At 46.9% G+C, this 22,660-nt stretch overlaps 1 protein-coding gene and 1 long non-coding RNA gene across 3 annotated transcripts in view; one reads left to right on the top strand and one right to left on the bottom strand.

Annotated features, from left to right (window-relative positions):
- LOC116824763 (neuronal acetylcholine receptor subunit alpha-7-like) overlaps positions 1–22,660 on the top strand; it is a 95,050-nt gene that overhangs the window by 69,890 nt on the left and 2,500 nt on the right. Inside the window, exon 9 of the mRNA XM_032780296.1 lies at positions 17,831–17,940. Coding sequence (XP_032636187.1) covers positions 17,831–17,940 — 110 coding nt within the window. The remainder of the gene's footprint in view (positions 1–17,830; positions 17,941–22,660) is intronic.
- LOC116824764 (uncharacterized) lies at positions 9,163–22,297 on the bottom strand. 2 transcript variants are annotated; one of them, XR_012656176.1, is made up of 4 exons: positions 21,904–22,297; positions 21,238–21,370; positions 17,804–17,961; positions 9,163–9,231 (listed from the first exon to the last, which is right to left on the bottom strand). It is a non-coding gene; the product is annotated as an uncharacterized LOC116824764 (long non-coding RNA). The 2 variants fall into 2 exon arrangements; XR_012656177.1 differs by lacking the exon at positions 9,163–9,231 and adding an exon at positions 10,516–11,368.

Genomic DNA, 22,660 nt, shown 5'->3' with positions numbered 1-22,660 from the left:
AAGCCACTTCCCTAGTTGCTGGTGGGGCAGAGACCTGGGACCACCCACTGCTCTGCGTCCCAACCCAGGGACCCTATAAGGATCAGTCACCTGCTGCTTCCCTTTAACTACTTGCTGCTGTGCCTTCCTGGGCCACTTCTCTTTTTAGCCCCAGTACCTTCCTTGTTTGCCTGGCTACAGTCACCACTGATCTGTCCAAGTCGAGCTTTTCCCTTTCACTGGGAAAGTAAAACCTGCAGATATCAGAGACAGGCTGGTTATTGGGTTAATAGATAAAACCTGTTCACAGCAGCTACCACTGAAGAGAGAGAGAATCCTGGCCCCAGCTATACACATAGTAAAGCAACCAGAATTACTTAAACAGAAGAAAAGGGAGGAGCAACTTGAAAAACCTGAAACTAGCATAGAAGCTATAAACAGATACTTGAGTATTTAAAAATCATCATCATAAAACCCCTGAGACAAGGAGAGAGAAATCCCAAGCTGAAAGGGACAAATTCAAGCCTACATGCACAAGCTGTAGAAAAAGTCATATCCCAGAGATGATGCATGTTCAGACAGAGGTATAAGGTGTAATAAATGCATGAAATGTGGACACTTTGCAGCTGCTTGCTGCACCATAGCAGTCAGGGAGTTGACTCATATTACAGACAATCAAGAGCTACTGTTTCTGGGATCTATGACTTGTGATGACAGAGCCTGACTGGAGAGCAAAACTGAATATTCATGACAAGAATACTGACTTTAAAATTGACCCAGGAGCTGATGTCACAGTCATCTCAGAAGAGACTGACAATCACCTTCAGCTCCTTCCAGAGCTGAAATTAAGTGACACAGCTGTGACTAGCTCTGGAGTTATTCTGAACTGCATGGGCCAATTCACCATGGAAACACCTTATAAAGACAAAAGCTATGCAATCAAAGGACAACAGGCTTCTCAGCAGCAGCGTTGTAGCCATGGTGACCCTAATGAGAAAGATGGAAGAACTTGATGAAATATTTGGTGATTTTGGACTTTTGAAAGGAGATCCACTACAACTAACCTTAAGAGACAATGCTGAATCTTGTACTGTACATACAGTTCACAGAGTTAAAAAGAATGGAGCAGGTTGGTACTGGTTATACAGAAAAATGGAAAAATATGAAGCTATGTGATCTTGAAATAATGAAACAGTTGGGAGGGAAAAAATATGCCCTCCCAGCACTGGATGACTTCCTCCCCAAGATGAAAGTATGCTCTAAGTATTCTACAGTATTCTCTAAGCTAGCTGCCATAAGTAGCTGGGGGGAGGGAGAGCTCAGTGGTTTGAGCATTGGTCTGCTAAAGGCAGGGTTGTGAATTCAACCCTTAAGGGGGCCATTTAGGGAACTGAGGTAAAAATCTGTCTGGGGATTGGTCCTGCTTTGAGCAGGGGGTTGGACTACATGACCTCCTGAGGTCCCTTCTAACCTTGATATTCTATGATTCTGGCAAATTAAAAAGTTAACTTTGCACCTGAAATTTTTCAAGGACAGATGGCAGAACTGTTAATGAACATAAATGGAGTTGTAATTTTCATGGACAATATTCTGATATATTAAGTAGAAGAACATAATAGAACCCTCAGCCAAGTCCTAAGCCTAATCAGTCAGTCTGGACTGAGACAAAATAAGGAAAAATGTATGTTCTGCCTACCCCAATCAAGTTTTGGGACAGACAACAAACAGACATGGAATCAGTCCTAGCCCTGAGGAAGTAAAGGCAATTCAAGAATTGAGTGCACCAACTAATGTACCAGAACTGACATGTGTACTGACAATCCAGACAATCCAGGAAGTTTTTGGAAAGCGTAGGGGACAATTTCCTGGTCCTGCTGGATGAATGGCTATAAGGTGGATAGAAAGCTGGCTAGATTATTGGGCTCAACAGGTAGTGATCAATGGCTCCATGTCTAGTTAGCAGCCGGTTTCAAGCGGAGTGCCCCAAGGGTCGGTCCTGGGGCCGGTTTTGTTCAATATCTTCATTAATGATCTGGAGGATGGCATGCACTGCACTGTCAGCAAGTTTGCAGATGACACTAAACTGTGAGAAGTGGTAGATACGTTGGAGGGTAGGGATAGGATACAGAAAGACCTAGACAAATTAGAGGACTGGGCCAAAAGAAACCTGATGAGGTTCACAAGGACAAGGGCAGAGTCCTGCATTTTTAGGACGGAAGAATCCCATTCACTGTTACAGACTAGGGACCTGAATGGCTAGGAAGCCGTTCTGCAGAAAAGGACTTAGGTGGTTACAGTGGACGAGAAGCTGGATATGATAGTCAACAGTGTGCCCTTGTTGCCAAGAAGGCTAACGGCATTTTTGGATTGTATAAGTAGGGGCATTGCCAGCAGATCGAGGGACGTTATCATTTCCCCTCTATTCGAACTTGGTTGAGCCTCATCTGAGTACTGTGTCCAGTTTGGCCCCACACTACAGAAAGGATGTGGAAAATGGAAAGAGCTCCAGCAGAGGGGAACAAAAATGATTAGGGGGCTTGGAGCACATGACTTATGAAGAAGTCTGAGGGACTGGCATTGTTTAGTCTGCAGAAGAGAAGAATGAGGGGGGTTTGATAGCTGCTTTCAACTACCTGAAAGAGAGTTCCAAAGAGGATGGATCTAGACTGTTCTCAGTGGTACCTGATGACAGAACAAGGAGTAATGGTCTCAAGTTGCAGTGGGGGAGGTTTAGGTTGGATATTAGGAAAAACTTTTTCACTACGTGGGTGGTGAAGCATTGGAATGGGTTCCCTAGGAAAGTGGTGGAATCTGCTTCCTTAGAGGTTTTTAAGGTCAGGCTTGACAAAGCCCTGGCTGGGATGATTTAGTTGGGAATTGGTCCTGCTTTGAGCAGGGGGTTGGACTAGATACCTCCTGAGGTCCCTTCCAGCCCTGATATTCTATGATGGCAAATAACCTTGGTTGATACCAACAAGATCTTTCTACAGTGACAGAACTACTGAATGAAAGTCCAACCCCTCTTGAGTATGGGGGACAAATCAAGAAATAGCTTTTAAAAAGGTAAAAGAAATTATCTCAACAGCTCTAGTTCTCTAGTACTACAACGTGAACAAACCCATGAAAGGTCAGTGTGGATAGAAGCACCTATGGCTTAAGTGGTGCACTGTTGCAACAACATGGTTCAGAATGGAAGCCAGTTGCATTTTGCTCTTGCACCCTTACAGAAGCTGAAAAATGCTCTGCACAGATTGAAAAGGCGTGCCTGGCAAATGTATGGGCATATGAGAACTTTTTCAGATATCTCTGTGGACTGAATTAATTTACACTGATGACAAACCATACACCTCCTGTAACCCTCATCGATGGGCAAAGACCTGGATCAAGCACCGCTGAGATGCCAAAGTCTATGGCTAACGTTGATGTGATTTAACCCAATTGCTAAATACATTCCTGGGAAAAATCTGGTAGCAGCAAACACTCTGTCACAGAGCTCAGCATCACACTCACTATCTTTGACCTTGAAGATGACATAAGGTGGATATGGATACTGTGGACACACACAGACCAGTGCCAGAAAAGAAACTACTCAAGCTACAAAAAGAAATCTTGAGGGACACCAAACTTCTGGAAGTTCTAAATTACATTTGGGGTGGCTGGCCCAAGTATCTAAAGGACACAAAGGAAGTGACAAAAGACTACTTTTCCATGCCTGGACAATTAAGTGTGTCAAATGGACTTACTTATGATTAAAGGCAACTGCATTGTAATTCCAAATGAAATGAGATAAGGAATCCTAAACCTTATCCATGATGGGCATCAAGGTCTAACTAAATTCTGTGAATGGGCTAACCAGTCAATGTGGTGGCAGGGCATCAGCAAAGATGTATAAAGAATAAAAATATCTGTGTGTGAACATTGCAGAACTAACAGACCAAGATAACACAAAGAACCTTTAACAACAACATCCCTATCAGAGAGACAAGATGGGTAAGGTAATATCGTTTATTGGACTAACTTCTGTTGATGGGAGAGCCAAGCTTTCAAGCCACACAGAGCTCTTCTTCAGGGCTGGGAAAGATACTTAGAGTGTCATAGCTAAAGACAAAGTGGAACAGATTGTTTAGCATAATTGGTCAGCACATATTTCAAGGGGCCATTCAAGGTAGAGCGGTCCATTAATACCTCGGTAGTCACAGGATGAAAAGAGGGGATTAGTGGGTTACAGATTGTTATTCACTGTCTTTGTTCAGTCCTTGATATTTAGATTAGTAGAGTAATGAATTTAAGCTCCCAGGCTCATCTTTTGAAAGGATTGTGCAGGTTTCCTTTGAGGATGAGGACTGAGAGGTCAGATATAGAGTGATCACTTTGCGAAAAGTGTTCACCCACAGCTGATGTGGTGTTTTTGTCTTTTATCATTTTCCTGTGTGAGTTCATTAGAGAGCCTAGTGATTGGCTGGTTTAACCCACATAGTTGTTATTGGGGGCACTTAGTGCACTGGAGGAGGTACGCCACATGTTGTGATAGGCATGTGTAGGATCCATGGATCCGGAAAGGTGTGTTGCGGTGCGTGGAGTGTTGATCATGATACCAATGGAGATATGTCTGCAAGTTTGTATCTGTTTTTTTGGCAGGGTCTGGTGCTGCTTTGAGCTGGTGATGATGAGGTGGGGAGGTGTTCTGTAGGCCAGAAGGTGGGGATCAGGAAAGATTTCTTTCAGGATGGGGTCCCCATTGAGTATGAGTTGCAGTTGTTTGATGATACCCCATATGGTTTCTGGTGTGGGGTGGTAGGTAACAATTAGGGGTATGAGGTCAGAGGGGATTTTATTTCTATACTGAAGCAGGTTTGCTTGAGGTATTTGGATTCCCATTTGATAATGAGATCTACTTCTCTGGTGGAGTGTCCTCGTTTGGTGAAGGTGGTTTTAAGTGTTTGAAGGTGTATATCCCGGACCTTCTTCTCAGAGCATATTCTGTGGTATCTGAGTGCCTGGCTGTAGATAACAGATTTCTTGGTGTGTTTGGGGTGGTTACTAGATCTAGGCAGGTAGGTGTGGAGATCTGTGGGTGGGATATTACCTCACGTACCAGAGATGACCCCTATCTCTTGATGGTGTGGGGGTGTACAATGTAAAGGTTTGGGAGGCCATGTGATCACCCCATTCTCCCTGTACCTCCCACACCCGCTCAAAGCTGGCACCATCTTGCCCCCACTCTCTTCATAGATCCTTCCCCACTTACTTCTTCCATCGCCTCCCCGCTGCAGGTGCAGTGTGGGCCAGAGCAGGCTCCAGCCACCTACTCCTGAGCATTTAACTGTAGCAGCAGGCAAGGAAGGGATTGGACTCAGAGGGCTTCCCTGTGCCACCTCTGGTGGAGGTGCACTGCCAGCCCCATCTTTCTTCCCTCTCCAGGTGCCTCCTAGTGGGCTCAGCAGGTGTTGGCACCTTTCCCAGGCGTGTTTCCCTCAGCCACGCTGAGCCCGACTCCCTCCGTGGCAGAAATCTTGAGGAGGGGAAAGGGACATGACCTTGCGTACCCCCACCATGTGTTGCTTCTGCTTTATTTCTCTAATAACTTGAGACTGCCATGGCTACAACTACATTGCATACAACAGCCCGACCCAATGGACCTTGGAAGAGACGAGCTGCAGATCTATGCAAATTCAGAGGACATCATTACCTGGTTGTCATGGATTATTTTTCCAGGTATATAGAAATAATGTATTTTAAAGACATAACATGTTGCAGTGTTATCAAGAAACTGAAGTGCACTTTTGCTCATTTTGGTATTCCAGAACAACCAATGATGGACAACGGACCAAAATTCACTGCAGTAGAACTTAAGTCATTCCAAGAGAAATATGATTTTGATCATATTCCTAGTAGCCCACATTACCTACAAGCAAATGAAGAGGCTGAGAGAGCTGTACAGACTGCCAAGAAAATCCTACAGCAGGAAGATCCATTCTTTGCTCTTCTGAGTTACAGATCAACACCAATAGCCGCTATTTTGAAGCAGCTATTGGAGGAGAGGAAGGTGATCAGGAACAGTCAACGTGGATTCAACAAGGGCAAGTCATGCCTGACCAACCCGATTGCCTTCTATGATGAGATAACTGGCTCTGTGGATATGGGGAAATTGATGGACATGATATATCTTTACTTTAGCAAAGGTTTTGATACGGTTTCCCACAGTATTGTTGCCAGCAAGTGAAAAAGTATGGACTGGATGCATGGACTATAAGATGGCTAGAAAGCTGATTAGCGCGTCGGGCTCAATGAGTAGTGATCAACAGCTCTATGTCTAGTTGGCAGTCGGTATCAAGCAGAGTGCCCCACAGGTCGGCCCTGGGGCCGGTTTTGTTCAACATCTTCATTAATGATCTGAATGATGGGATGGGTTACACCCTCAGCAACTTCACAGATGACACTAAGCGGGGGGAGAGGTAGATATGCTGGAGGGTAGGGATAGGGTCCAGAGTGACCTAGACAATTTGGACGATTGGGCTAAAAGAAATCTGATGAGGATCAAGGAGAAGTGCAGAGTCCTGCACTTAGGATGGAAGAATCCCAGGCACTGCTACAGGCCGGGGATCAACTGAATATCGGTGGTTCTGCAGAAAAGGACCTGGGGATAAAAGCAGACAAGAAGCTGGATATGAGTCAGCAGTGTGCCCTTGTTGCCAAGAAGGCTAAGGGCATATGAGGCTGCATTAGTAGGAGCATTGCCAGCAGATTGAGGGAAGTGATTATTCCCCTCTATTTGGCGCTGGTGAGGCCACATCCAGAGTATTGTGTCCAGTTTTGGGCCCCCCACCACAGAAAGAATTGGAGAGAGTCCAGTGGAGGACAACAAAAATGATCAGGGGGCTGGGGCACATGACTTACAAGGAGAGGCTGAGGGAACAGGGTTTATTTAGTCTGTAGAAGAGAAGAGTGAGGGAGGATTTGATAGCAGCCTACAACTACATGAAGGAGGGTTCCCAAGAGGATGGAGTTAGGCTGTTCTCAGTGGTGGCAGATGACAGAACAAGGAGCAATGGTCTCAAAATGATTTAGATAGTATTGGTCCTTCTTTGAGCAAGAGGTTGGAGTAGATGACCTCCTGAGGTGTCTCCGAACCCTAATCTTCTATGATTCTTTTGGATTTAGTCCAGCACAACTCAGAACTACTGTTCCAATTTTGGAAAAGAACCTGTTTGCAAGGTGGCCAGAGATGAAGAGAGTGGCAAAATATGATAAAAAGGCTAAAGGAGTTTTTACACTTTTACAACAGACACTCAGAGAACTGCTGGGTCTAAAATCTAGTGACTGTGTTCATGTCAGATTGGATGGAGAAGGATGGACAACTCCAGCTGTCATGAAGAAAATGTATTCAGTGCCCAAATCATATGTGATTGAGACTGACAGTAGAGAATTCAACAGAAACCATCAACATCTACAGTTTATTCCTCAGAAAGAGTGATCAACAGAGCAAACCCTACAGGTGTCAGATGCAGAACAAGATGATGATTCAAGGATTCCAAATCGACCACAGTCAGATGTTGCAACTGGCGGACAGCCTGATGAGCAAGTCGTTATGTGTTCCTGTTGTGTAATGAGAAAACCAGTACAATTTAGAGACAGACTGATATGTTCAGAGCTTCAAAGACTGTGTGATAATGTAAATGTTGTAAATGGCAGGAATGAAGAACGTAACGAGGGAGATGTGATGGAATGCTAAACTGTATTCTCGTGTTCAGCCACTAGCTGGTACTGTGTGTCAAATACCTTTTTTAAACGAACTTCAGCCATACATGACAGACAATTAAAGGATCTTATGAGGAACACAAGCTCTGTAGCCAGTCCATATCTGGTACAGAAAAACATGACACTGTCCCCAGTGCACTTCTGGGGTGCTGCACTTCAGTTTTTTCTCCAAGGAGAAGCAATGACCGCACCCTCCCTCTGCTGGTGAGCGTACTGCTTGGTAGCACAGATGACTGCCCTTGCCTGTACCCCACCAGGGAAAGAGCATACAGGTCAGCGTGCTAGCTGTTCCCTGTGTGCCTTGCAGCACGCTTCTGCATGCTATGGAGGAGTCCTGCCCTGTTGTTAGCTCAAGAGACCTCTGCAGTCCTTGGAGGGTCTGAGTTTGAGGAGTGTGGTATATTCAAAGCCTGCCCTGAAGCTCACTGACAAAAATGATAGCTGAGTTTCTGAGGACTCACATGGGGCACTGAGCTAAGAAACAGAGAAGTCAGGGAACCACTGAGACTAATTGCACTGATTTATATTTAAAATCTTAACCGATCCAACAAACCCAGGGACGTGGATGAAAAGCATTTGAACGCTGTGGTGTATAAAAGACAATGGCTGAGCTAGAACCAAACTCAGTGAACTATAAGAGCAAGGCCATATTGCTGAGCCCTGGGAGTCCCGAAAGCTGTGGAGTGCAACCTTTGTCAAGATCTTCAGAGCATGATTATACAGCAACCACTGAGGCCTGAACTTATCCATCCCTAGAACAGCTGATTCCTCCCTAGGGCAGCCTGCCTGGCTGCACTTGTGACTTGGCCTATTTTTAATTTCCTTTTTTTTATGGTGCCATCTATACAGCTGGATAGAACTGTGCATGGGAGTAGGGAGCATGTATTAAGCCATGAAACTCCAAAATCATTACACAAATTGTTGGGTTTGATGGATAATCATTGGGTGACATCCTGTGGCCCGTGCTCTGCAAGAGACCAGACTAGATGAGTATGAATTTTTGCACATATTAAATCTTCCTCACTAGAGAATGCAAAAACGTAAAGGTGACCTCACACTTCCCCCACCAAACACATCACACACGATATACCTAACCCGTGCACACAGATCAGTCCTGAATATTTGCTGAGGATGTAACTGAGGTTTTGCATTGTATTAGAAGGGCACTTAATGTTTTGTGCAGCAGATCTTTCAGAAGGACAAGGAAGGCTTTTTTGTGATGATGTGGAATCTATCACCATCAGTTGAACTGTGCTATGTTAGCTTTATACAGTTCAGAGGTGTCCTCTAACTTGCTATATCCTTGTTTATAAGAGTTTGCACTGGGGGCAGGGGTATGTCAGACTCTTTTAAACAAAAGAGGTATGTCAGACTCTTTTAAACAAAGATTTTGCATATGGAATGCGAACACACACACACGATGCATAAAGAAAAAACAAATACCTTTAAATCAGGAGGTTGTATTTCCATCCAAGCTCTTGTGTCATCAAACAGCTAACCAAAGAACAAGGTATATTATTCCTTTAAAAATAGGTTGAGAACTGAAAATGTTCTTATATTGTGTATTTAGTGAAGCACATAGGATTTAAATGACTAACTACTGCATGATTAAAACATGGTAAGCAAACAAAGCCCTACATAATTATACACATTGCTTATCATTTGGATTACAGTAGTATCTAGAGGCACACTGATGTCAGTGGGATTTTCTTCATAGGATTCAGCCTCCCAAATGGACATAGAATAACAATTATAATTTCATAGACATTGCATATTACTGACAGACACAAACCACACACAGATTTTAAAAAGTGAATGCCTTAAAAGCCAGGCTCCTAAATCTGTATTTAGGCAATTAATATATGGCTTTATTTTCAGAACTGCGAATCACCCAGCAACTCCTGCTGAAGTCATGAATGCTGAGTGCCAGCACTTTTGAAAATCAGGGCAATATTTTAGTCCCAAAATATGGACATAACACAGGCTAACTTTAGGATCTTGGTTTTTAAATTATTGGTCACAGACTGGACTATATGTACCATTCTGCACTGTAGGGTAATGCAGACCCTGGGTTTGCTCTTCCACCCTGCTGCACCAGTTTTATGCTGCTCAGTGATGGAGCTACACCAGGAAAGGTGATGGGTCATTGGTGGTGGGCTGGAGAGTGAGCTTACCTTGCATTCACCTGGCAGTGGCAGCTTCTGTCCCAGGGCTGGAACTGGCTACCCACTTCAAGTTTGTTCTGCTTTTACCCACTCCAAGCTTGTTCAGGTTTTAGTTTTTCTTACACTGCCCTAAATACACATGATGGGGCAGGTCCTCAGTTGCTGTACATAGGCATAGTTGCACTGAAGCTGAGGACATGCCCTGACATCTCCAAACAAACCTTGGCATTTTGCTGTAGTCCTGCAACAAACCCGTTCAGTAATGCAGGATGTCATATTAGACTACCAGCCCCATCCCACATCAGCATTCTAATTTGGAAACTATTTCCATCTCCTTTATAGAATTTCCCACATTCTAGGAGGACCATCACTTTACCTTAGACCAGGGATCGGCAATCTTTCAGAAGTGCTGTGCTGAGTCTTCATTTATTCACTCTAATTTAAGGTTTCGCATGCCAGTAATACATTTTAATGTTTTTAGAAGGTCTCTTTCTAAAAGTCTGTAACATATAACTAAACTATTGTTGTATGCAAAGTAAATAAGGTTTTTAAAATGTTTACGAAGCTTCATTTAAAATTAAATTAAAATGCAGAGCCCCCGGACTGGTGGCCAGGACCCAGCAGTGTGAGTGCCACTGAAAATCAGCTCGTATGCTGCCTTTGGCACGCTTGCCATAGGTTGCCTACCCATGCCTTAGACTTTAGTTTCTCCTGGGCCACTGACACATTCTCTATTGATTGTGGTCATTCGCTAGTTGTGGGACCTCTTCCTCGGTGATGACAGCGCATTCAATCCTCTGTCACTGTCTTCTGCTTGTTCTTCCTTGGCCTTCCATACTTTCTCTTTCCTCCCCTGACTACCCCATTCACTGCTTGCTTAGCATCTTCCAAACAGGGCATACATCCCAACCACCTGAGACTTCTCTCTTTGTTGGCCTTTTCTAAACTCCTGCTCTGTCGGCTTCCTGGCTCTCGCTTTAGTTATTTTGTCTTTCTATGAAATGTGTAGTATCTTCCTCAGCCATCTGTGGTGGGCAGCCTCCAACTTCCTTTGGTTAGCCACTGTCATTGGCCAAGTCTCTTCTCTGTACAGTAGTGTGCTCAGTACAATCGCATGGTATAACGTGACCTGTAGTTTGGTAGGTGACCTCTATGTGACTACAGGTTGTTCATCCTTCCAAAAGCAGTGTTTGTTTTTCCTAATCTCGGATGAATCTCTCGTTCACAGCCATCTTCAAATGTCATCACTCTCCCCAAGTGGCAGAACTCTACCTGTTTGTTTTTTTTTCCATCCACATGCACCTTTGTATCTGTTGTCCAGTTTCCTCCCTTCATAATATTGGTCTTCTCTGCATTTGCTTTCAATCCAATTTTTGCTGCTTTCTGTTCTCTCTCTGATGTAAGGGCAGTCATTCCATTCCACATCATCCTCGGGAAAGCAATGTCATCGGCAAAGTTAAGCACCACTGCAAGAATGAATAGCTGTTATTGCTGATTATTTACAGCCCCCCCATTGGATAGCATCAGCCACTATATTTGCTAGGTGTCTGCCGGTAATTCAGTATGTGATGCATATCTAAAGCCCAGGGACTCATGCCTACAGCCCCCAGATGCTGAAGCAGCTGCCTAGGTACTACGCTACACATTATGCCTCTTCTAGCAATAAAAAGACAAAAAAATAAATCAGCCCTAGGAAAGCTAGAACCTCACTCTGGAAAGAGATTGCCTGCACTTCTGTGCCTTGGAAGCAACTATTGGAGTGTTACAAAGATGCTAAGGAAACAGCATGTATTTTGAGACTATAATAAGACTGGTAATAGTCACCAATATCCCATCAATCTCTTCATGTTTTAGAGATGTCAAAGCATTTCCCCCCTCTACACCTAGGTGCAAAATGAGTCATAGGGAAGTCAAAAGGCCAGAGAGCATGTCAGCAATAGAAGTGGGGGTTGAAGCAAGGTCTGACATCGTTCCCTTTCCTGTCCCATGGCAGCCATGGAGGGGAGGGCAGTGAAAAGAATGTAATTTCTTTCACGAATCAAGTTCACTTGTTTCATTAAGCACTTGTGCCACTGAGGCTGCCTGAAGGGGGCTCCATCTGCTCCTGGTCAGTGCGGAGCTCAGCCCGATAGCTTGGAGAAGTTAGCACCACTCCGGCTAGATGGGCCCCAGGGACAGAGGAACAGTCACCGCCACTGCAAACAACATTGCCTTCAGCATCACTCATGCCCTGAACGTCTCCAGGCCAATGAGAACCCAGGCTGCATGTGGAGTTACAAAGGCAAATCCCTGTGCCTCTTGCTAACATGTGCTACCACATTACCCATGCCTGGTCATGCAAGCTTTGTTCAGTGACACAGATCACTGGGTTCCTTGGCCTGAGCCTACTACCAATGGTGTCCATAGGCACAGAATTGGGGCCCAGGAAAAGTCAGAGCAGCAGGTCCTAGAGGTCAGATGCAAAGGGTATGTCATTCCGTTCAGCTCCATTTGCCAGTGGGATGTGCCATGTTGATGAGGGGGCATAGTAGGCAGGTCCTGTGGGCTGGGGTCTCCATGTGCAGTAAATGGAAGAGGGAGTGGCTTTAATTCCTGTACGGGTATCCGTTGTTGGCATGTTCTTGTTTTCTTTCAGTGAGCGTACCTGTCCTAGGGCCTGCCTGCTCTGCCACTGCAGCACACACCCAGCTAGCTTTGATCGCGCTTTACTTTAATAACAAGGGCAGTGAAGCTGTGGCAGCCGGGGCTAACAGACCCTTAGGGTTCCTTTGCATTCCAGGCTGAAACCATTTAAAAGTCATTTCCTGTGAGACTTAGTAATCTTACAGTGCCCCTTTAAATGTGCAGCATTCACCAAAGTGCATAGTATTTCAGGACAGTGGTTGTTCTTGTGATGTGTCTATTGTGTTTCTAATTCACTGAGCATGCTGGGGCCAGCTCTGTCTACAGTGTTCGCAGGGTTGGTCCCCAGGGTCCTGCAGCCGGGCCTGTCTTGAGAGTGGGGAAGTGGTGGGATTCCATCCCGAGAGCAGTGAAGGCACAAGGGCTGCGATCAGAGAGGTGCATTCCAGCTAGCCCTGTCCTCCCAGAAACCAGTCTTGATGTGAACACACGGAGAGCTGGAAAATCCACTACTTCGCTGGGTAGTTCCTTCCAGTGGTTAATTCTGCCTGTTCCCCTCACATTGAGTAAAATCTCCCTTAGCTCTTTGCTCTTTCCTTTTGTGTATGTAATAGGGAGATTTTTCTATTCCTCTACCTGTCAAGATTATTCTGTTAGCCTATCTGCATAATTTATTTTGTCCTGGGACACTGGGACTGCCTCACAGAGCTATACCATAGTTTTAATGCAGACCTTAGCGGCTCCTTATCCGCATTGTGTTCTTCTCTGCAGCGATGGGAAGTTGCATTAGGAGAGTATGTGATTTAACACCTCTGAGACGCTATTAAAACCTTTACTATTGCTCCAAGCTCCTGCTCGGGAGAGGGGCTGGGTGCACGTGTGTGCGGTTGGGGAAACAGGATTTCTGGCTTCAGCACATGCTGTCCCATCCCTCTGTGGGCCCTTTGGTTATAATGCTCCTTGGCATTTGGCACCACTGGACACAGGCCTAGACTCCCATGTTCTTTGTCTTTTTTACACTGCTAGACCTTCAGGCTGATAGCAAAAAAATGGTCTATACCTGGAACCAGCTAGAGCGAATGGCCCAGGATAGAGGACTCTGGAGATCTGTGGTTGGCGGCCCATACCCCGATTGGGGTGACGGGCATGAGTGAGTGAGTGAGATCTGCTTTAGCTGCCCTCTAGCAAGGGCTGAAGTACCAGAGATTGCTGGTGTGCAGGCTAGTCTTTGTTACAGTTAATAGTCCATGGAACGATCCTGTTGTGCTTCCTACCCTCTCTGCTCCGCCCGTACATGGCAGCACACAGAGGCAGAGCTGACTCAAGAGCTTACACTCGACAGACAGGGTGTGTTTTGATCCCCGTTTAACACGACGGACTGAGGTCCAAAGAGTTGAAGGCTGGTGTTTGAGGGAGTTGGGCATCTTCCTTGCTCTTAAACTTCATAGAAGTTGAATGCTTCTCTTCTTTAGGTACCTTGTCCAGGGTCCAGCCTGTGGCAAATCAAGAACTGAATCAGGTGCTCATGAATCCCTGTCCAGTGTTTTGACCCAAAGATTTCCTGTAGTCGTAGAGCCTAGATGCACCTTTCCATTGAAGGAAGCATTCCCAACGCTGAGAAATTTCAGTCCCTTCATTCTGCTTCACCTTTCCAGCCAGATACTGGCACAGCATTTAGTTAATCCCTGATGTCCCCCAAGGAAGAGGTTTAGATATTGCCACTCATTTCATTTGGAATTATGGTGCAACTGCCTTTAATCATGAGTCCATTAGACCTGCTTAATTGCACACACAAAGTTGTCTCTTGTCACTTCTTTAGTGTCCTTAGATACATGGACCATCCACTCCTAATGTCACTTAGAACTTCCTGAAGTTAGGTATCTGTCAAGATTGTTTCGGTAGCTGGAGTAGTCTCTTTTCTGACACGTATCTGTATGTGTCCACAGCATCCACGTGCCCCTTTATGTAATTTTCGAGTTCATGGGTACGTGACTGCAATGCTGCCACTATGACAGAGTGTTTGCTACAACCAGATTTTTCTCAGGAACATATTTAGCAATTGGCTTAAATCACATTAACCTTAGCAATAGACATTGGCATCTTAGTGGTACTTGGTCCAGGTCTTATAGACTTTAAGGTCAGAAGGGACCAATATGATCATCTAGTCTGACCTCCTGCACAAAGCAGGTCACAGAATCTCACCCACCCACTCCTGTAACAAACCCCTAACTTATGTCTGAGTTATTGAAGTCTTCAAATTGTGGTTTGAAGACCTCAAGCTGCAGAGGCTTGGACCGATTCCATCTCTCTTTATTGTCTTCCCTAAAACTTGATTTGGGGTATGCAGAAAATGCATTTTTCCTTGGTTAGCCTCAGTGTTGTCTCTTCAGCTTAGTTGTACTGGATCTCCTTTCAAAAGTCAAATATCACCAAATATTCCATCGAGTTCTTCCACCTTTAATAAGGCCTCCATTACTGTTGGATCTGAATGCCACACAATCTGTACTCTATTTATCCTAACCATATACCAGTCAGGCGGGACAGTGCTATTATCCCCATTATACAGATGGGGAACTGAGGCCCAATTTCGCACAAGGATCTGGGGTGGAGCAGAGAACTGAATCAGTGTCTCTAGTCTTACTCTGATGCCCCAACTACTGGATCATCCTTCCTCTCTTGTCATGTTGTTTCTTTGTTGTAGGTTTCCTATTTGGCTAGTGTTGAGATACCAGAGACCTCCTTTAATCTGTGGGCACCGGGGCTTGATCTTGAGGTGAAAGCTGCACAGAAATAATCATGGTGTGCAGCAGGGTTGGCCTGCAGTTTCTGCTTTCAGCACTATGCTCAACATGACAGAATCAGTCAGACTTCATCCGCTACTGAAGGCTGTCAAATCAGGCATCCCTACTGGGTGTGATCGTGCATTGACAATGAGTACACTGCTGAGAAGGCTGTTGGTCTGTGTTCCTTTGACCATTATACACAGACAAAAGCTATGCATTCGAGTGCATATGTCGCCTTTTACCAGCCAACTAAACTGCTTTATGCACAATCGTATTGCTCACTTTCCAGCCCAGTGTATGAAACAACATTAACTCTCTGAAGTCCCTGACTGGGGCAAGTTTCACTCATCCATAAACTCCCCAGCTCCCATCTATCGTGGGATAGCAAAGCATTCGTACATCGCTGAGCTGGTTTGCAATACCCGGACACACACAGCAGTAGACAGAGAGCCTCGAAGCTGAAATTTCTCCTGTGAGTTTCTCAGGTACTTTGCTTATTTTAGGGCTTGACTGTGACCTGCTTAGTGACCAGTGTAGAGGAATGAGTGGGCACAAGGTGCCTCTGTTATTCCCCTGCATGGACTTCCTGTACCACAGTGCGGCCGCCCCCTCCTGCACAGCTGGGCAGAACCTTGGCTCCTCCCCCAGAGCTCTGGGCAATGCACACGCAGGGGCGCCGAGTTATATGGGTCCATGGGGCCTGGGTTCCAGCAATATTCAGGGCCTAGAGGCTCGGCTCCACCAATGTTCGGGGCTGCGTCTCTCCATGGGCCCCACCTGCTTCCCCCCCATGCCTCCCTAGAGTGTCCCCTGGCCCACACCTGCCACCCCCACGTCTCTCCCAGGTCCCAGAGTGTCCCTGTCTCAGCGCTGCTCTGTGCTCTGCTGGCTCCTGGCATCGACTGCCACCACAGGATCCTAGCAGCCCCATCCACTAATGCCAGGGCAGGCTGACCCCGACCCTGCCCTTCTGCCTTGGACCCTTCCCTTTTCCGGCAGGACCCTTCACTAGCACAGCCCCCCCCCACCCGTAGTCACCGCTCCTGCCCCAGGTTGGGCAAGGGGCAGCCCCACCCCTAGTGAGGCTACAGTGAGGGGCAGCAGCAGGGGAGGAGGCGCACATGTGATGGCAGCCGCACCCCGGCACCCAGCACAGGGAAGGCGAGGGGGCTTCTTGGACCTGAGAGGAGCAGGTGCAGTGACAGTGGTGCGGGGTGAGTGTGCTGCCAGGGGGTCGGGGGAGAAGGGAAATGGGGACCCCTCCCCCGGAGCTCGCTACTGCCAGTGGGGAGAGGGCTGGGGGGAGTCCTCCTCTCTGGCCCCAATCCCAGGGCAGCCTGTCTGCACCCCAAACTCCTCATCCCCAGCCCCGCCTCACCCCAGAGCCCACATCCCCAGCCAGAGCCCTCAACCCCTGCACCCCAACCCTCTGCCTCAGCCCTGAGCCTCTTCTTCACCCTGAATCCCTCATCCCTGGCCCCACCCTACAGTCCTCACCCTCCCGCACCCCAACCCTCTGTCCTACCCCAGAGTCCCTCCCATACCCCAAACCCCTCATCTGCAGCCCTCATCCCCCACACATCCCAACCCTCTTCTCCAGCCCAGATTCCCCTCCTGCACTATGAACTCCTCATCACCAGCCCCACGCCACAGCCCTCACCCCCTGCACCCCAACCCTCTGCCCCAGCCCTGAGCCCCTTCCCACACCCCACACCCCATACCCCTCATCCCCAGCCCTCATTCCCCCACACTCCAACCCACACCCCAGCCCGGATTCCCCTCCTGCACCATGAACCCCTCATCCCCAGCCCCACCCCACAACCCTCACCCCCGCACTCCAACCCTCTGCCTGAGCCTCTCCCACACCCCAAACCCCTCATCACCAGTCCCACCCCAGAGCTCCCACATTTTTAGATTTTAAAATATATATATTGGCTTACAAGGCAGGTGTGGTAGGGCAGGGCTTGGACCCGTTCTGGGCACCACCAAAAATTATACAAACCTGTCACCCCTGTGCACATGTGCTGGCATGGCAGGGCCAGTAGGGTAGCGATTGGCACAGATTACCTCCTCCACAGACCAAGATGGGGAACTAAGGACCAGATGACATCTCAGTCACAACCTGGCCCCTACTCCTGGAACAGTGCGACTACCTGCTGTCTCTTTTCAGGGCTTTTTGCAAATCTCACCCTTAATATCATTTTCTTATGCCAACAATTATACTGAATTTGATATAAATTCTAGAAATGTAAACCCCTTGTCCTTTGTGTACATGCCATTACAATTGAATTGGATGGGGGACTGGGGGGGAAGCCTGCATTCAGAGGGCCCCTTTCTCTGATGATCAGTCACTAATGGAGCCCATGCCTGGCATTTCTTTGCAGGGGCTCGGCCATGTTTTCAGTCTGGAGGGGAAGCTCACTCTCTCACATGGCAGCAGCACAGGACAACAATCAGGACAGCAGATTTCACCCTGTCATTTCTAATCAAACTTACCTCGTCTTTGTTATTTTTTAATTGCAGCTCAATATTTCGCTAGCATCATGTTCATTGTTGGTCTCTCGGTGGTGGTAACCGTCCTGGTTCTTCAGTTTCATCATCATGATCCACAAGCGGGAAAAATGCCCCACTGGGTAAGTGGCTTCAACATGGACCTATTCAGTAAAAGGAAATAAATGACTCTTCTTGATACTGAACTGATGGGACCACAACTTTTTGTAATCAGCTGAACAATTGTGATTGAACACAACAGGTGTGATCTCGTCATGCTGGAAGAAAACCCACACTTGGAAAAAGAGCCCAAACCCCCAGGATCTGGGTTACCATTACAAAGCACCCTGGTTATTAGGCTTCCCACTGGAGTTTGTGGCATTTATTGTTCAGCTGACGTGGGAAAGTCAAACATCAGGCAAACCAATGATGCTCTTCTTAATGGTGCCCCCTTTGCTCTTGCCAACTCCCAGGGCATCACAGGACCCATACTGCTCTCTTCCCACTGTGCTCAGTGGTCTCCTCTAGATCCCTCATTTTGACCATGTGACCTGCACCCCACTTCCTGTTTGTGCCTCCCTGGTAGTAGAATAAGTCCGGGTGCTGTGGCCGCTCTGTCTTCTGAGGGGGCCATGTTCCCTCACTTCGCTGGGCTCTGCCCACCACTTCCAGCTGATCAGACGAGCTGGGGCCTTTCAGGAGCAATATCCACTCATCAGATGTTCAAGTAAAAACTCCCAAACCAAAACAAAACACAGTTTTTCTCTCACTGTTTCTCATGGGGAGACTTTACAGAGCGCATTGTGCCTGATTAAAAAGGAAAAGAGGAAAGCAGAAGTGAAAATAAATATCCACAATTATCTATCCAGACTGGTTTTCCAAGAAGTCCATTTCTGCAGCAGCCTCTGACACTTAGTTCATTGTCTCTATCACCGTGAGAAATTAATCTGACAAAATGGAAAAATGTCCCACAATCCACTGATGTCACCTTGTGTGAGAGGCGGAATAAACAACAGATTTCATCTGCTCTAAAATACTCCAGGGTGTTGACGCAAGTTTAAAACAAACAATGAAAAATCCAGTAGCTGGGCATGCTAGTAATGATTTCTTAGTGAATTGTCATGACATTTAAAATCATTGTCTTACCTGCCAGACAGCACAGCCAATGAATTCTGAATGATCTTCTTCATCCAGTTACAATGCTGTAAGGGTAGGTCTACACTACCCACCGGATCGCGGGCAGCGATTGATCCAGCGGGGATGGATTTATAGTGTCTAGTCTAGACACGGTAAATTGACCCCCGAGTGCTCTCCCGTCGACTCCTGGACTTCACCGCCGCGAGAGGCGCAGGCGGAGTTGATGAGGGAGCAGCAGCAGTCGACTCACCCACAGTGAAGACACCACGGTACGTCGATCTAAGTACGTCAACTTCAGTTACGTTATTCACGTAGCTGAAGTTGTGTAACTTAGATCGATCCTCTCCCAGTGCTGACCAGGGCTAGGAGAGCTTTAAAGATAACCATCCCACTCATGAATCCATGGGCTGAGAGCCCTAGTTGCACCATGGCCCTAGCGGCCCAGGTGTGACTCATGCATATTGGGCCTTAATAAGAACTTTGCTCACCAGTCTCTGGACCCTCCTGACCCGCCAGGGGTTCTAATCACTCATAGTCCCATCAAGACACCCTCTGATCGTTCTGCTAAGTGTGAGATGAAGCTACCCAGCAAAACTACAGCAGTTTCAGCCACTGAGGAGCCAGAGTAGAGACCCTATTTTGGTCAGTGAAATTTCCTGTGTTGGCGTGGTTGGCACACCGTGAAGCTTTAGTAACGTAGCAGGCCCTAGTATAAGCCTCAACTAGTGGTGCGTGAAACCAGTCTCTCAATTGAGGCATTATCTTTGTGGGGACCAGGCAACGCATGGAGAACTCTTCTCTCAATGGAACTGATCAGACGTGGCTTCTGGTCACTCAGCTCTGGGAGTCCTGCATCCAGAGTGTGGAGAGGGAATATTTGGAGGTTGCAGGACAACATTGAATGAGGTTCTCCTTCTGGCAGATTGCTCTGTTGGAATGTCCTATCCCTGCATAGGCCTTGGGGCAATGAAGCCCCAGCCAGAGCTGATCAGAACACTCGGCATCGTGAAAGTTCGGGTAGATCAGAGCTGGGACCCACACTCTGCTGCCAAGCTTCCAATAGACACAGGGCTGACCTTGCACCAGTATCTCAGGGCAACCTGCATTTATGCTTGTTCTTGCAGCACTGACACATCCATCGCTCACATCAGTGCAGTCACTCATTGACACAGCAGTGCTGGTTGTGATGAGGGCCCTACCTAGTTATAGGAAAGTAAATTACTTACAAGGATATGGAACAAACAACAAACCAACCATCTTAACCTCCTCTTATCCCCCTGAGATGACTGACCTTTTCCCAGTTTATTAGAAGGGTTTTAAAAGACCCCCTTTGAATTTAAGACTGCCTGGGAATATGCCAAGGGCTGAGCTTTCAGGATACCTGCAGAAAGCCTCTCTGCCCACATCTAGGGAGGCAGTGCTCCTCCACCCACTGCTGGAGCAGTAAAGGAAGGATCTGTGTTTCCTTCCAGCCGTGTACTAGGAATGTGTTAGTGACTGAGGTTCCTGGGTCGGCTATTGATAAAATGAGAGACTGGCTTGTGGATTAAAATAAAATAAAATAATAATTAGAGATATACCTATCTCCTAGAACTGGAAGGGACCTTGAAAAGGTCATCAAGTCAGCCTCCTGCCTTTACTAGCAGGACCAATTTTTGCCAGATCCCTGAGTGGTCCCCTCAAGGATTGAACTCACAAAAATGGGTTTAGCAGGCCAATGCTCAAACCACTGAGCTATCCCTCCCCCATATTGGGCACTAGTAGGGACCCAGCAGGTTTGGGTTCTGCTCCCAGCCCTGCCACTGCTCTGCTGTATGCCCTTGAGCCAATCACTTCACCTCTCTGTTTTATCTATTTAGTCTTTAGGGCAGGCTCTGTCTCTGCCTATGTACAGCTCCTAGCAAAGTGAGGCCCAGAATGATTACTTGCATTGCAGCAGAGCCCACGTGAATATCGCAGAAAACATCATTTGAATGGGTACGTGCCAGGCCAGAAAAGAGAGAGACCCACGTACAAAGAGATGGGATGGGAGGGACAGGGCAAGACCTAGAGCGAAAAGGCAGGAGTGCTGCGGTTGTACTGAGGAGAATGTCACCAGGAGGATGAGAAGGAGTTTAACTCTCTGCATACAAATACAAAGGTTTTGGCCATTGTGATTCCTGGCACATGGGCCCTGTTTTTCCTCCATGCCTGCTGCAGTCTGTGTTACATTTTTCTTTCAGAGATAGCCCTGCAGCTTTTTTGCTCGGTAAGAATGTGAATCTATTAAGATGGTTATCTGCAGAGAAAAGGAAATTACTTACCTGAAACTGTTGTTCTCTGCAAGGGGAATCTCATTGGATTCCCTACTGGTCATGCATCTTCCTCCCCACAGCATCGAGAGTTCTGCACATTTTAATTCCTCTCTATTCCTCATTGTGGGATTATTTCCATCACCTGCTTCAAAGGAATTAACAGCTGGTGAACCAGGGGCAGGCTAAGGACCTGCATAGGGGCAGTACAAAAGACACATGGCTTAAATAGCTTCAGTAGTGTCACTAGCTTCCTGAGCCAGTGACTAACATTCACAATTGTGCAAGTTCCTTTCCCTTCCTAAAAGTGATCACTCCATAGTACTCCAAAACAAACTCGGAGCACTCTGACTCATAATCCAGCTACAACAGCAGCAGAATGATCACCTCAAATCTTTCCAGTATAACCCAGTCACGAAATCTATGCAAAGGGACGACTGCCATCAGCTTTCTCCTCTTAACCACAGAGACACTGGAATGTTTACAAACAAAAGGGCGCAAGAATTGCTTTGTAATGTGAAAAGTCCATTTTCTTCACTTGGCTGAACTTTTTGCTCAAACTACTCCAAAAAAGTCATATGTGGGAAGAGACCAGGCTTGGGAAAATTTCACTTTGAAAGGGGAAGTCTGAGAAAGTAACAAGCCACCAAAAAATGATCTGGGGAAGGGTGCACTCACCTCCTGGCCAGGCGCAGTGTTAACAGCTCTGTCATGCACCCCTTGCTGATGGTCATTCTGGTCTCACGGTGGTCAGCCTCTTCTCACAACTTGGCTTTCCAGCCCGGCCACAATTTATTCCCACTGCCTTTGGGATAACAAAATCCAAATAATAATTCCAAGCCCTTTTCAGGTCTCCAGCTCCTGACTCTGGGCCTAGTGAACCGCACACCCTCCTACAAGACAGATTGTGGTAGGAAGGAGGCAGCTAGGTGGAGTATTTCTCCTTAGCCCTTTCCTGGGTTCTTGTAATGAGCAACACCTCCCAGGGCTTCTCACTAGAGGTCAGATTCCTGCCCTGGTCTGTGTTCACAACCCACCATGTCCCTCACGTCAGAGCTCCCTGCACTGTTCCCAACCCCTCCACTCTGGCTCTCTGGTTCAGTCTCTTGAGCTGGTTCTTCCCTCGTTATCTCAGGGGCCCACATGAGTCTTCTACCCTCCTAGCTCTGCCCAGCCCATCACAAACTTCTCTGACAGCTCCTGCTGCTCCGCTGTCTCTTTGCCTCTACTGCCAAGAGAGTTGCTGCTTTTGCAGTGCTTTCTGCCGGTAGTTTCTCTTTTCAGATGGGTTTTCAGTGACTCAGCCCTGAAGCTGAGTCACACACAGTCTGTATGTGAAATGGATGGAAAACAACCCCTACTGGGGTAACACAGTCAAACAAACGGTTGGCTCCTTCCTAAGGTTCTCAGGACTGTCTCTGGGCTTGTTTAAGCA

Source organism: Chelonoidis abingdonii, chromosome 6 (assembly GCF_003597395.2).
Source record: "Chelonoidis abingdonii isolate Lonesome George chromosome 6, CheloAbing_2.0, whole genome shotgun sequence".
NCBI lineage: Eukaryota > Metazoa > Chordata > Testudines > Testudinidae > Chelonoidis > Chelonoidis abingdonii.
This window is presented reverse-complemented; position numbering and strand designations above follow the sequence as displayed.